This window comes from Tauraco erythrolophus, chromosome 2 (genome assembly GCF_009769465.1).
Source record: "Tauraco erythrolophus isolate bTauEry1 chromosome 2, bTauEry1.pri, whole genome shotgun sequence".
In the NCBI taxonomy this organism is placed as follows: domain Eukaryota; kingdom Metazoa; phylum Chordata; class Aves; order Musophagiformes; family Musophagidae; genus Tauraco; species Tauraco erythrolophus.
The window spans coordinates 51,745,397-51,760,583 of record NC_141466.1 but is presented as its reverse complement, the minus strand read 5'-3'; the positions used below and the strand labels follow the sequence as shown (position 1 = coordinate 51,760,583).

The 15,187-nt window shown below is 35.2% G+C and overlaps 1 protein-coding gene across 1 annotated transcript in view; it reads left to right on the top strand.

Annotated features, from left to right (window-relative positions):
• Positions 1–14,975, top strand: part of PXDN (peroxidasin) — a 93,672-nt gene extending 78,697 nt beyond the window's left edge. Inside the window, exons 19-23 of the mRNA XM_086608353.1 lie at positions 341–549; positions 9,342–9,462; positions 12,766–12,898; positions 14,121–14,234; positions 14,853–14,975. Coding sequence (XP_086464479.1) covers positions 341–549; positions 9,342–9,462; positions 12,766–12,898; positions 14,121–14,234; positions 14,853–14,975 — 700 coding nt within the window. The remainder of the gene's footprint in view (positions 1–340; positions 550–9,341; positions 9,463–12,765; positions 12,899–14,120; positions 14,235–14,852) is intronic.
• The last annotated feature ends 212 nt before the right edge of the window (positions 14,976–15,187 follow it).

The following is a 15,187-nucleotide window of genomic DNA, read 5'->3' as shown; positions in this document are numbered from 1 at the left end:
TTGTAAACCTCTAGCTTAAAAGAACCCTAAATTTGGTAGTATAGTGGCATTTTAGATGTCCAGAGATACCAAAGACATCAAAATCGGACTAGAAGAGAAGTCAGTAGATGTGTTGAAGACTTGGGCCCTTTCAGAGTGTCAGCATGAGACTAAGCAGGGCTGATATGACACCAAACACTTCCATTTTGGCATCTGGATGACTCCCTCAGATAAAATGTAAAGTTGAGAACAGGATTTATGGAATAATTAATTTAATTATAAATACAGTATTGCAATATCTCTGGAAAACTGTGTATTTTGGTTTTTCACTAGCAAATTTGTCTTTTCTGTGAGATTACAGGTTGTGGTATGAGAACCCGGGTGTGTTCACACCTGCTCAGCTCACTCAGATCAAGCAGATATCTCTCGCCAGAGTTTTGTGTGACAATGGTGACAACATAACCAGAGTACAACATGATGTCTTTAAGGTGGCTGAATTCCCACATGGATATACTGGCTGTGAAGATATTCCTAAACTGGACCTCAGGATGTGGCAAGATTGTTGTGAAGGTCTGTATACAGGTGGATTTGGGTGTATTAAGCAGTGCTTTGTTTAGTGTCTGTTCATTTTATTTTAAGAAGAAATTTGACTGTTGTTCAGTTTTTGTCAAGATGTTACAAACTCAAATCTGGAGCACAGCCCTTGTTGTGTGAGTGATCATTCCATATTTTGTATTAAATAGACACTTTCTAAACGTAGCATACATTTGAGTATTGCATGGTGTAGATAACTTTTGAAGGAGATGGCAATGAACAGGAATATTTATCCACAAAAGGAAGAGGACGGGAAAGCAGTTAAGGCAGTGGAGCGGTTTCTTTTTCTTCAGAAATAAACTTTTTTTTCTCTGGAACAGGATTTACTTAGCTACATGAAGCACAGGACACTGAGAATCCCATGTTGCTTGATAGCCTGTGTGTTGGCTTCTATCTCACATACAGATTTTTTGCGTGGCGTCTCTTTAGCCGTCGTATCAGACTTAACTGTAACATAGTTAGAAGATCTCTTCCCCAGAGAATCTTCTGAATCACACAGATTTACAGAATGATTTGTGGTAGCATCAACAAGAAAATACTTCAGAGGACAATGACCTCTCTTTATTGAGATCTCTTTGACAGTATTATTATTGTTTTCTTTTGATAAAACTTGAGTGACATGCTCGGGCTGAAAAAGTAAATTTAGGAATTTTTGGAACTTCTCTGTGGAACTCTGATTATCTAGAAATTTCTGTCAAACAAATTAATAACTAAAAAACTTGCTTTCATTAGAGAGGGTAATGGTACTATCAGTTGACGATTATTAGAATCTTCTAATTTACCTAGTAAGAATCTAGCTTTCAATACCAATATCTTGTAGATTCACTGATGAAAGATACCTGGATCTGAGTTCTTCATCTTTGCTACTGCTGATTCTCTTAATACTGCTGAGTAGACTATTCAATGTTCTGTCAAAAGATATGCATGAATAAGGAAGCAGTGGATTGTATTTCTGAGAGGTCACACGCTTCCACTAGTGTTCATTTAACTCTTTTGGTGAGATATAGTTCTGTTCTCGATAACAGAATCCTTAGGTGATACAGCTCAGACTTTAAGGCATAGTTAAAGAGTAAACCCATGGAGGATGTCCCTTCAACCTGGTACAAATACAGTAAATACTGAGGAAGGTTTCTAACTAGTGTGACTTTACCATGGGAACAAATTCAGGTATGATTAAAAATCTAAAAAGTAGATGGAGATTTACTATTCAAAAGTTTTGCACAATTTAGTTTTTAAACTGACTACTGTATTGTCTTATCCAGTAAATAACTCTTTAAATAATAAATCACTAAGAAAATTCTTCCTTGAAGAATTGGTTGAAAATGTCATTTTTTTATGTGAGACTAGGAGAAATAAATACTTCAGATTTCAATGAAATCTTGTACAATTTTCCCCAGATATAATTTCATTCAGCTGTTACTCTAATTTTTACCTTTTTTTTTTTGACATTTTTCAGATTTTTAAAAAAATATTTACTAGGTTTACCATTCCCAAATAGATGATAATATAACTTACAAAACTCTAGATTTTAATTTTAGTGCAAAGTCTTCCAGAATCTCTTCGGAATAACCCTGACATATGTCAGAAGCATTGAGAGAAAATCAGTTATCACTCTTCAAATGCCTTACCATAAGCAAATAAATCATATTTTATCAGTTCAGGATAAGTTCACTTTGCCATGGTTCATGAAATTTGGCAGACAGCTTCACAAATACATTAATTATATTGATTTGGAAAAATTGTAAAGCTGTTCTGAGAAATTATGTGTTGATTCTTTAAATGTTATGTTATCACTGAGCTTTCTAGAGCAGATGTTATCTTTGGAAAGTCTTTAAAGTACTCAGCCATTCAACAGCCTAGCTTGTATTTTCATTCAAGAATGTTACTACCAGAGAGTACTACTGGATGCAGTTCAGTTAGACAACTGCCAAGCAAAACAAATGGTAAATAACGAATGTTCTTTAAAAAATTGCCTATCTGTATCGCCTTCTTCTGAACTCTTTTGAAGTCTGTGCAGAGGTTAATGAAGAAAAAATGAAGTGTGCATGGCTTGAACCACTTTCTTGCGTGGATGAATGAGTGTGACATTTTCGGTGGGAAGCCAGGTTTAAGCAGTTAATTTAAAAAACATTATTTCATTTTGTGGCACTAGGGACTCACTACTACTCTGAGGTGGAGGGCATACACAGCATACATTCAGGAGTAGCATTTACTTTAAGTTAAATACATTCCATTTTTTTGTCTCTTTGAATTTATTATTGTTTATTATTTAAAGGGAAAAAAACACCAATATTCTTCACATTTAAAATATTTCTGATTATTTTATAATTTAATTATTTTATAATTAAAATTATCCTAGGTTAAAATTTAGAATATGGAATACTGTTCATTGCACTTTATGTATGTTTAATAAGTGACCCGTATGTTCAGCTGATTCAGCTTGGTTAAAAAACGCTTCCTGTTTTGTTCAAGTCAAAATACTTTTCCATATGAAGAACAGAAAATCTTCTTAGTTACAAACAGCTACTTCTTAAATTTCTTGAGTAAAGCTAGTATTTATATATGAGCTGTATATAGTATTTATATATGAGCTATTATACTCTTATAAAGCAGAGCGTTATTACTTTTTATTATAACAATATCAGGTTATCTTTAGATTTCAGTTAATGAATCATACAACAGAATTACTCATTTATGGTGGGAAAAAGAAGGAGTTCCACTAAGGTACACAAGTTTTTCTTCTGGTTTCCTTCACTTCCTACCTTTCTTTGTCTTGTCAGAGATGATGAGGAATTACTGCAGATTTACTGCAGCTCTTTATTTGAGCAAAGGGCATCCAAGCTTCATATTGTTCAAACAAGAAACTTTTGGTGCTTTTTTTCAGACTTTCTAGTGCAAAAAAAAAGACTTTTTAGTTTTAAAGTACTCAGTGTACACTTGCATGATTACTTTTACTGACTTTGTATCTCAGTTCTGAACCCAAAACACAGAAATGATAAACATCTCTTCCCTCACATATAAGCATACTCTTATGGTTATGCAAGATATTTTTGTGAGATGAATTTAGTTAAAAAAAAATAGACTAGAAATTAGGTGCAAAGACATACTGGCTCAAATGGAAACATGTTTTTACTCCAAATATGTACATTTGAAATGTTTTCCATTTTGAGACTTTAAAAGTTTCACACTTTTTTTTTTTTCTAAATCAAAATGAAAAATGTTTTTAGCCTTTTATTTTATATCAAGCAATGACCCAGGAAGAATTGATTCAGACAAGATGCAAGTCATCCTCGTAAGTGTACATTCATTTAGGAAGATGATTTTTCTTGACTGATTCTCAGTTAGCAACCCACGTATTTCCTGTATCAGATACTGTTCTTTTTTGTTTAATTCAGGAAAACAGCCTTATACAAATTATAATTAAACATGCTTAAATCCCACTGAATTTTATTAAAACAGTTAAGACACATTCTTAATCTGAGTGCGTTATATATGGTCTTCTAGTAAGACAGACCTATATTTATGAACTCCTGTGTTTTAAGACCAGACCAACAATTATGCTATCCAGTGCTTCTGTACTGACCATATAATCACTTTGATTTAAGCATTGCTTCTAGAAAGCCATCAACTATTTGTTTTAACAATTGTGCTTTATTCCAAGTTAAAAATTGTCTGGCTTTTACTTCTAATATTATATCTTATTATGAGCTTCTCATTCTGCCCTTTTGTCTTCAATGAAAATACTAACCAACACTGGGCTAAGCACTAAATGAAGTGGAAGACTCACATTTTAAAATGTTAATAGCAGTCTCAGTGTGAGACTGCAAGATCTTTTGTGACAGTGAAAGTTGTTTACCAAGAACTCTTAAAAATACCAAAATGATGCAATTTATGCCTGAACGTGTTTTCTCTTTACACAGATCTTGCCGTTTGCTTCTGTCATGTCTATTTATTTTTTCTTTCTACATTCAAATGTATCTTTTTACATTTAAATTTACATTTAAAGACGGTGTCTATTAGCTTAATAACAATTCAGGCTGTGCTAGGCTACCAAAATAAAGTTCCATGGTCTGTCATTATAAGAATTACATTCATTTTCCTTTGAATAGAAGTACATTTAATATAGTCCAGCATTTCTGTGTGATGACAAATTTTACGGAGAGAATCAGTATTTTTATTTATATTTCATCCAAGTCAAGAATATTTTATCTTTTTCAGGTGTCCGTGATCAGTGAAATACAGTTCTAATTCATAAACTTAAAATAAGGAGACTTAATCTATGACATTGCTTTGCCTTTGCTGCCAAGGGTCTCGTGCCAGTAGTTGCCATCTGTAGTGAAAAGTGACAAGGAAGCAATAGACTGTCATTCATTGTGTTTAAACCCAAACTCCTGAATGAGTCCCCAAATCTAAGATTGCAACCTGTCCAAGTCCTACTGCAGGCAGTAGATAAAGAGATGCCTCTAGAGGGCAATTCAGCATTCAGTCTCTTCCTGTGTCAATGTCCATCGACTGTAAAGGAAAAATGGGTAGGACCTGTTAGAGCAGGTCCAGAGGAGGGCCACAAAGATGATCTGAGAGTTAGAGCACCTCTCCTCTGAAGACAGGCTGAGAGAGTTGAAGCTGTTCAGCTTGGAGAAGAGAAGGCTCTGGGGAGACATTCTAGCAGCCTTCCAGTACTTAAAGAGGGCCTACAGGAAAGCTGGAGAGGGACTTTTTACAAGGGCGTGTAGTAATAGGACAAGGGGCAATGGCTTTACACTGAAAGAAGGTAGATTTAGATTAGATCAAAGGGAGAAATTATTCCCTCTGAGAGTGGTGAGGCACTGGAACAGGTTGTCCAGAGAAGTTGTGGCTGCCCCATCCCTGGAAGTGTTCAAGGCCAGGTTGGGTGAAGCTTTGAGCAACGTGGTGTAGTGGAGGGTTTCCCTGCCCATGACAGGGGAGGTTGGATCTAGATGATCTTTAAGGTCCCTTCCAACCCAAACCTTTCTATGATTCTGTGAAAGCATCCTGATGGAGGGGTGTGAGTGATTTCTGCAAAACTAGGCAGTTGAAGGACCTTCTTCTTCCCTGTGAACTGTTAACTGCCTTTCTAAGACGCTGATACCTTCGCAATCTAATAGGCAAATCAGTTCTTAGCGTCCTTACTTTTCAAATTTCCAGATTTCCATGGATTTACATCTGCATTTTTTTTCTTATTTATCTGTGATATTTATATTCCAAAAGATGCATGATTTTGATCTGCAAAGCTTTCTAACTTGTTTAATTTTTCTGCTGGGGAGATTGGATTTGCTTTGGTTTGGTGTCAAGAACCTAATGGTTCTTCTTTATCTTCCTGCAGGCCATCAAAAACCTATTCAGATCACAAAGACATGATATGTTTATACATGTCTTTAGGCTATCATTAGCCATGTATTAACAATTTTTATAGTCATGTTCCCTAAATTATTTGGATATTAGGTTTTCCAATTATGTGTGAGCCTAGTTTTGATACCATCAGTCTGTGAGCTTTGAAGTCAACTACAGAGAACATATATGTTATCAGAATTCTCAGTTTATCAGCCGGAAGATGACAGTCTGGGTTGTCACTTCATCTTCTACGTTCTATACCATTATTTTTGTTCAGATGTTTAAATATGTTTATGCAAAATGCATCTGTTCCAATCTGAGCAGATTGCTGTTGGATTTTAAACTAATATATTACATTTTTTGCTGCTATTTAATTCATCATTTGTTAGAAAGTCTTATTCAACAGAAGAAACAAAGAGAAACAGTGTAACGTGAAGGGATGTGGCCTATTTAGCAATAACAAAACCAGCTATTTTGAGTTAGGACTTCGTTTGAGGTAAAAAGTCTTTTTCTTATGTTGTATGATTTTTAAGCAGCTGCTTTGTGAAAACAGCTACTCAAAAAAATCTGATTTTTTTCAAAAAATCAAAAATTTTCAGTGTTTCTCCTCCCTTTTACTGCTCCCACTGACATGACAGGAATTTCTTAGATGTATACAAATGCTTGCAGTAACAGCAACTTATTTACTACAATTAATCTCAGAGGATTGAAGTATTATCAAATAGAAGCAATAGTTACATTATATGTGCTTTTCTTCACATTCCCTTAGTCTCTCAAGTTGTTTTGGTTTAATCTACTGTTAGATTAATTCTCCTTGACCCAGATTTTGAGAGGTGATTCACTGGGAATTAAGAGTGCTCAATACTTACAAATGTCAGGGATTTTTCTATCCAATTTACTTTATAGGTGCATTTTTAAAACCTTGTGAGAAACGGATTTTCTGAAGATGTGAACATATCTTCCATATATACAAATGGATTATCTTGACACTTGCAGTGTAAAAATACCTGGTTTCTGGAAGATAATGTTGTCCATAGAGGAAAAGAATTCTTAGGATACTTTTAAATATTCAACTTTTGTGTAGAAAATAAATTGGACTGAGTGTAGCTAATTTGAGATTTGTAGGCAGACTGAAAAAAAGCAGAATTTTAGGCTCGTTTTTCTCATTTACTACTACTGCTAAGATAGAGAAGAAAAGAAAGAGAAGGTAAGAAGCTTTGTGGTTTAGGCTTTCTGAAAGCCAGAGCATTCTGTCCTGCACCTCTCAGCAGTGACAATCCTCTTCCTTGTACCTGAAATAGAAACCAGGGACATGAGTTGTTCATTTGGCAAGTTGACATATTTAAGTCTTTAAAAGCTACAGAAATGTCAGGTCTGTGTACTTGAAGCTGCCACTGAACATATGGTTCTCATATTTACCAGTCTAAGGTGATAAAACCTTCCCAGGATTTCAGACCATTGTTTCTAAAAACCAACCTAGGTATAAAACAACAATGGGTCATTGTGTTATTGTACTAAAAAAAGAAAATCTATATTATGTGAGATTACCTTAGCAGTTACTAATCAAAGTAGGAGAGCAGAACCTTTCGCAAATTGCTTCCAAGAGAGACTGAAATGTCTATGACACTCAGGATAACTTTAAGCAACGGATTGCTGTAAGAAAAAAATTCCTCTGACCAAAACTGGTTCTTTCTCCAGTGACTTTTCAGAGTGTGACCCCTTTTCTCACCATTCTAAATATAGAAGTTCCAAGGGTGATCAAAAATGCCTTCATGCCAAGCATCTTACAGACACAGTTGTCTGTTCCCATCTGAAAGAGCTTAGTTTCTGAGTGGATAGCAAGAAGATTATGTGCAAAACAGCAGAACACACAAGAAGAATGAACAATATGTTGGCAGTAAATATCATCTAGTTCTTTGGTGGTGCTGTTTTTATAGGAGGAAGGTAATAAATTTACTCAAGAATATGACAAGCTGCAAGGAAAGAAGAGGGAAGGAGAATTGTGTGGGTAAATTGAGTTCAAGAATGATCTGTAGGTATTGCTTTTGAACCAATAATCAAATGTTGGGTTTTTTTTTTTTGTCTTTTTTTCCCTATGATAACTGATATTAAGCCATGGACAAATTAAATTTTTCCTAACAGGGAAATTGTAATAGTCTGATTTAAGTGAAAGTCCAATACAATTAAAAGTAGTCCAAGATACTTTTATATAATCACAGGGCAACTTTACATTTGTTTCTCATGTTACTCAGCTCAACAGTGTTTAAAGGCTGGTTTCTTGACTTGAAACTTGTGCAATAATTTGTGTTAATACTTTAGGTTTTCAGTCTAGCTCCTGCTAAATTCCAGAAAAATACTTTATGAAAATGTTATTGATTTTCTTCTGAATAAATTTATTCTGGTGCAAGTTAAGAGAAACATTAGGGAAAATGACTTCTTCCCCTGTTCAGTTGCTTTCATGGCTTATTCTGCTAATACCAGGCTTAGCTGGGATACATCCATGGGATTCTGTATTTCGGCTTTCCCTTCTGTTTTCTTAGCAGACTCTTTGCTTCTAACAGTTGAACATAATGTTGGTTCCCGCTGCAGCTTGGCCCATTGTAACTTTTTGGTTTAAAGCTTCTGTGAACAGAAATGAGAAAACTATATTTTCTCATTGTCTCCTCTCCAAAATGCTGTTCCAGTTTTGTTTTGTTTTCTTTTTTAAATGGGACTCCTTCCAAATGCTCACTGTGTTTGGAAGGCTAAATCAAGTGAACTGAAGGAAAAATGTACTTCATCCTGTGAAGACATCCCTGTAGGATCTTAGGGAAAGATTTCTGTCATGACTATTCTCAGGCTTGAAATTTTCATTCTGTGCTGAGGTCTTATGGACTAAGTGACTGGTGATACCTTCAAACACCTCAAATTTAGAAATAGGGCTGGTCAACCAGTAAAGCATGTCTGCAAATGTTCTGCAGGATTTAATTAAAGATTCTCTTTCTAATGCCAAAAATAACAAATAATAATGCCTGGAATGGATGAGGAAGCAATAGGCTGTTTTTTTCTATCATTGTGTTCCTCCATATGTAACTACCCTATTCCAAAAGCAGAAAATAATTAAAAGCCAAGAGAGTGGAAATTTCAGAAGTGAAAATAATAGTTAAAGTAGCAATGATATATTTCTGAAAATAATCTTTATTCCTTTGTTTCATACCAAAAAGCTGGTCTGTGAGTAATCAAACTCGCTGCATCTAGCAGGCTTAAATGTTGTATCACTGAGACATATTCAGCTGACATCAAACTGATTCCAGAGGGATCAGACTGAATGTGTGAATTGCCTTTGCCAGTTCAGAAGATACCGTAAAACTATATTAATATTATAACTGCAAAATTATACTGTAGTTCATAATATGTAATTTCTTTTCTAATTTCAGACTGTAGAACTAGAGGACAGTTTAATGCATTTTCATATCACTTTCGGGGAAGACGTTCTCTTGATTACAGCTTTCAGGAGGACAAGCCCTTGAAGAAAATGAAAATGTCCAAAACAGTAAGGTGAGACATTTTATTTTTTTTAAGAACTATGAAAAAACATTTGTTTTCAAAATGGAATGAAACTGAATGATTTCTTTCTAAGTGCATACCACTTTTTCCACTGTCTGCTTTCTCAGGTTTATGACTGATGTATTTCATTCTGACACTTCTGCATATCTGCTAACAGTAAACCACTTTTTTTTGCAGCTCAAATTTGTGTAAGAGTGACATGGTATAGTGCTTTTGTTACTCCTGTGCTTTTCGCGAAAAAACTCAGTAATGAAGCATAATTTGGGGGACTTGGAATCCCATATTCCTGCTGTGCCTGCAGTAACCAAATTAAATTATGTTTTCCTCCTTTGAGCTGCTAGGTCCTCCTGTAGAAATAGGAGGAAACCAAGTGTTGATAACACTAGCATAGAAGTTTATGATAATGTTAGGGATTGCTTCTAGTACCAAAATACTCAGAGCAGGAATTGAGAACAGTACTGCTGCAGACAATGTTATTTATCACTCCCTAATCCTCAAAATACTCTAGCAGGGAAGTAAGTCACGATATCAGTCACAAATTATCAATTACACAGTGTCCCTGCAATTTCCAAGGGATCAAAATTTACCTGTGAACTAGTGAAATGAGATGAGTTCTGCTTAGACCAAACGTTTCTTATGAAGATCCTTCATGATGAGTGAGTTTGAGACTCTTCTGCATTATAGCTCTTTCCATATAGCATGTGTTCTTTTAGCAAATAAAATTATCTGCTTGACCAAGACGACCAGGCAGAGTGTACCCACTCTGGCAAGGAAAGCAGCTAGGCAGATATGTAGACAGGTAAATTTGTTTCAAATACTCATGCAGATGTTGTAGCACTGAAGAAACACCACCATTATATTTCGCTTAATTGATAGGAAGCTGTCCTGAAGTAACAGAGCCTTTGGGTGTTTAGAATTTTTGACAAGAGAAGACAGCAGCTAAGTATAAACTTATTTCTAGACAATAGAAAAAGAAAGATTCCTTTGAAGAGACCATAGAAGAAGGATGTTTTGTCTGTCTTTGCAAGTGAAATATTAGAAGTTTTTAAATTTACAGAAAAGCTTTTCACTTTTTAAAGATGCTAGGTGCATAATTCTAAAACTGTAGAAGGGTTAAATAAAAATGAAAATTAAAACAAGAAAAAATAAATGCTTAGATCTGAGAAGCAGCTTGTTTTTGTTAACTTGCTGTTTGACTGTATTTCTGAAATGAAGCTCAAAAATCTGCAACAGTCCAGTTACTAATTAAGACAACAAAATAGTAAATTTACAAGACTTTATTTATAGCATAAACAAAGATAAAACAACCTCAGTTCTTTAACATTCTCATCAGTTCTTATACTCATGTTGTATTTAAATTACATTCGTGGTTAGAAGATTTTTTTCCTCCTTTTTTTTTCCATTTCATTTTCAATAATTTGAGCAGGTGGGGAAGATTAAACTTTTTGTTATACAGATAGCAGCTGGTTTACTTGAATTTTTGCATGTTATGTTGTTTAGAGTTCTATTTCTTTAATTTAGATTAAAAACTATGAGGAACTAAGTAGCTTGAACACCTGCCAATAAGCTGGTTTAATTTATGCAGAAAGATTATAAATCATGAGCCCTATTACTTGAGAGAGAATTTCTTTGCCAGTTCATTCTTTGGGTATCCCTTAGCTCTGGAGAAGACACACTAAGAAAATAGGAATGCTTATATGGATTCAAGGATCTTACTGTAATAAGTGACTTAGTGTTATAAGTGACTCAGTGTTATCCTTGGTTTTGAATATATGTTTTTTAAATGATGCCAAATAATATATTATTAGTTATGGACAGTTCCTTTGATAACTGTTTCCCATCAACAGATTGAACTGATTAACACAATTTAATGTTGTACATATCTTATCAGATATCAGCTGGAAAGTGCTATAGACAAAAGACTCTAAATTTTGTGTACGATAATCAGTATTGATTTCAAATGTTAGTTAAAATAGGACAAAGGAATATATTCGTATCAAAAAAGTACTTCTCATTTATTTACAAAAAACAAATTTTTCCTTTTTAAAGACATATTTCTTTAAATACATGTTCTGGTAATGAGCATATAGAGGGAGGACCTATGAATCTGAATGCAAAATGTGAATTTCAATTTTGGAAGTTATATTTTTTAAGACTCTCTCACTTTTGTCTGCTTTCCTACTGGAGGCTCAGGAGGTTTCTTAGTGAATTTAAGGAGATTTCATAGATTTCATAGATTTCTAGTTTGGAAAAGACCTTAGAGATCATCCAGTCCAACCGTCCCTAATCCCCATTAAACCATATCCCTAAGTAGTTCATCCACTTCATCCACCCTATTCTTAAACACATCCAGGGATGGGGACTCAACCACCTCCCTGGGCAGCCTATTCCAGTGGCTGACAACCCTTTCAGAGAAGAAATACTTCCTAACATCCAACCTGAATCTCCCCTGGCTAAGCTTATACCCATTTCCTCTTGTCCTATCACCCATCACTAATGTAAAGAGCCCTTCCCCCACCTCCCCACCATCCCTTCTCAAGTATTTATAGGCTGTAATCAGGTCTCCCCTTAGCCTCCTCTTCTCCAGGCTAAGCAGCCCCAACTCCCTCAGCCGCTCCTCATAAGTTTTATTTTCCAGCCCCTTGACCAGTTTAGTCGCCCTTCTTTGGACTCGCTCCAGGAGCTCAATATCTCTCTTAAAGCGAGGGGCCCAAAACTGGACACAATATTCCAGGTGCGGCCTCACCAGTGCCGAGTACAGGGGCAGGATCACTTCCCTGCTCCTGCTGGTCACACTATTCTTGATACACGCCAGTATCCCATTGGCCTTTTTGGCCACCTGGGCACACTGCTGGCTCATATCAAGCCGGTAGTCAACCAAGACCCCCAGGTCCTTCTCCGCCAGGCAGCTCTCCAGCCACTCTTCCCCGAGCCTATAGCGATGCTTGGGGTTTTTATACCCCAAGTGAAGGACTCTGCACTTGGCCTTATTAAAGCTCATGCCATTGAGCTTTAATAAGCTCTGTGACAGCTTGTGTGTCCCCTTGCATTAAATACATTTGTTATTTTTCTAATTAGAAGAAATTCTCTGTTGCTAGTGATATTAACATTAATCCACAGCTCACCTGACCTGAGACTGTATTTGGCACCAGTGGATCTTGTGTGCTGTTGTGGTTCATGCAGTTCCTACACATGTTGGTTGTTCTTCTTTTACTTTTGTTAAGTGTTGTAAAATATCTAGCCAAATGAAAATGAGTTAGATGAATACCCTGACTTGGCATTCATTTGTTGCAGTTCTATGAAACAGAGTAAATATTTTCGTAATGCCACATCAGCATCTAATGAAAATACAAACATGCCTGCGGTGAATGACTTCAAAGAATTTGTTTTGGAAATGCAAAAAACTATTTCAAGCCTAAGAAACCAGGTAACGTGCTATAATGGGTAGCTTCTAATTGTTGTTTTAATTTATAATGTTTTCCTAACATCACTCCTCTTATGTTTTTAATATTTAGACATCCACTGCAGCCAAAACCCACCACATAGTAGCTCAAACAAAACACAACACAGAACATGGTGTGTTATTATTCTTTATTTCTATGTTGTTTTGAAATCATACTGAACTATTCTACAATTAGACCCTCTTGACTTTTGAATCTGATGCCTTATGTAGCTATTGTATACTAAACATGGGATTAGTCTTTCTCTAAAAATTTGGCTGTAGTTAGTAAAATCTTTTCCAATATGAAGCGTATAGAATCTATGTAAAACTATGATTAAAATGTGGACTTCATAAGAAGTAATATGCCAGCTACACTTGTAAACATAGTTAAGATCTAGATCACTTAGAGAAGACTTTTACAATGTGGCATAAATAAACTCTTTATTCAGAATAATTCAGCCATAGTGGAATTCAGTTTTAAAAATGTATACCATACAGGACAAGCAAATCCAAAGCAGGCTAAAATGATTGCCTAGAATAAATAAGTTCCTCCAGAGCAGCTTTTCCATGTAATTTATAGATATGAATCATGTATTTATTTGCATAGTAACTTGATTCTGTCTTTGATGGTATTAATTAATCATACTTGTCTTCAATGCTCCCATTTTGACAGTGGAAAAACTATGCTAAGACTTGTTACATTTCAGTCAGTTCTTCTGTCTTTTTTGGATGTAAAAAAGACTGAGAGTTTGTTGCAAATTGTGCCTTCCCAAGAAGCACACAATCAGCAAGATGAGCTAATCACGTAACTCCTTCTTTCATCATTAAGGAAAAACAGAGATAGTCAAAAATCCAAGCAAACATTTTTAATTAAGTGTTTTTTTTATTTATTTCACCTTCTTTTCATTCAGACATTTTTGAAAGTTTAGATTCGTCTTTCCATGTATGTCACATGTGGTTTGCTTCTCTTTGTATGCTCTAATTGTGTATTCCAGTGGCATGAAAGATGTATCTCCTATTAGTTTTCTTTTTAAAGGATGTTTCCATACGTATTTCCTGTTTCCAGTCTTTTAGCATTATGAAAACTAAGTAGTGAGAAGAAAAACCCAGACGAGTAATCACAGATTATGTAGCATAAAAGACAGAATACCTTGCATATATAAAACCTTTCTTTGATTCAGTTATTAACTTGTTTTAATGTTTTCAGATAAAGAAACTTGAATCACGTCTCAGTAAAACTGATTGCACTGATGAAAAGGGTAAATCATACTCCAGCAATGAAACCTGGAAAAGGGACCCGTGTACTCTGTGTGAATGCAAAGTGAGTATGTAGACACTCATTTTGAGACAGAAATTATATTAGGTTCTGCTTCTAAAACATTAGTTCCAGTTTTGTGCCTGTTAATTTCTGGGTAATAGTTGCTAATTGTTTTTTTATGGACCTTCAGTTATGCGGTGCAAAAAATTATGTTGTTCAGATATCCCTCTCCTTGACACCAGTTTTCAATCCAGCCTTTATGTACTATTATGTTGCCTTTTACATTCATGTATAGTTGTGCTTGCTGGCAGTTCTTGAAAAAGTTTACTAAAATGCATAAAAATCAATAAAAGCTCATCTAACTTAGTGCTAGATTTTTGTTTTCTTTTGTCATGGTGACATTTTTAGAAAGGTAGTTAAAGAAGTATGTCAGTACTTGGTACCCAGAGTTTCATGCCTGAATGTTAGATAAAATGCTATACTGCTCCATGAAGATGATATAATACAAAGAGCTTTCTCAGTATGAGTTTATGCTGATAAACTATGTGGAATTAAGCTTAGTAGCCAAGATCTTAGAGAGGATGAATGAGAACATGTTCTTCAATAGGATGAAAAGTGTATTTCTTGTTTGGAAAACGTGGCTAAGTATGTTGTGGTTTTGTTAATTTTTTCCCCATGCAGGCTGGTCAGATTACCTGTTTTGTAGAATCATGCCCGCCGGCTGACTGCGAAGAGCCTGTGAAGGTTAAAGGAGATTGCTGTCCAGTCTGCTTAAAACAAAATATTAACAAAAAGAAGCCATAAGTCTGCTTTTTAAGAATTTAGGGTGCATACTCCTCAAATCATATCAATGCCTGCTGATGGCAAAACCAGGTAACTACAATCTTAACAACAGCAATAAATCAAGATTTACAACATTCTAATGGTGCTGTAACAGTATAACATAATGTATCAGTTTATTTTCTGCCCGTGAAGGTAGTCGCAATGCAAAAATTAATCAAAGGGAAATTAGCAAA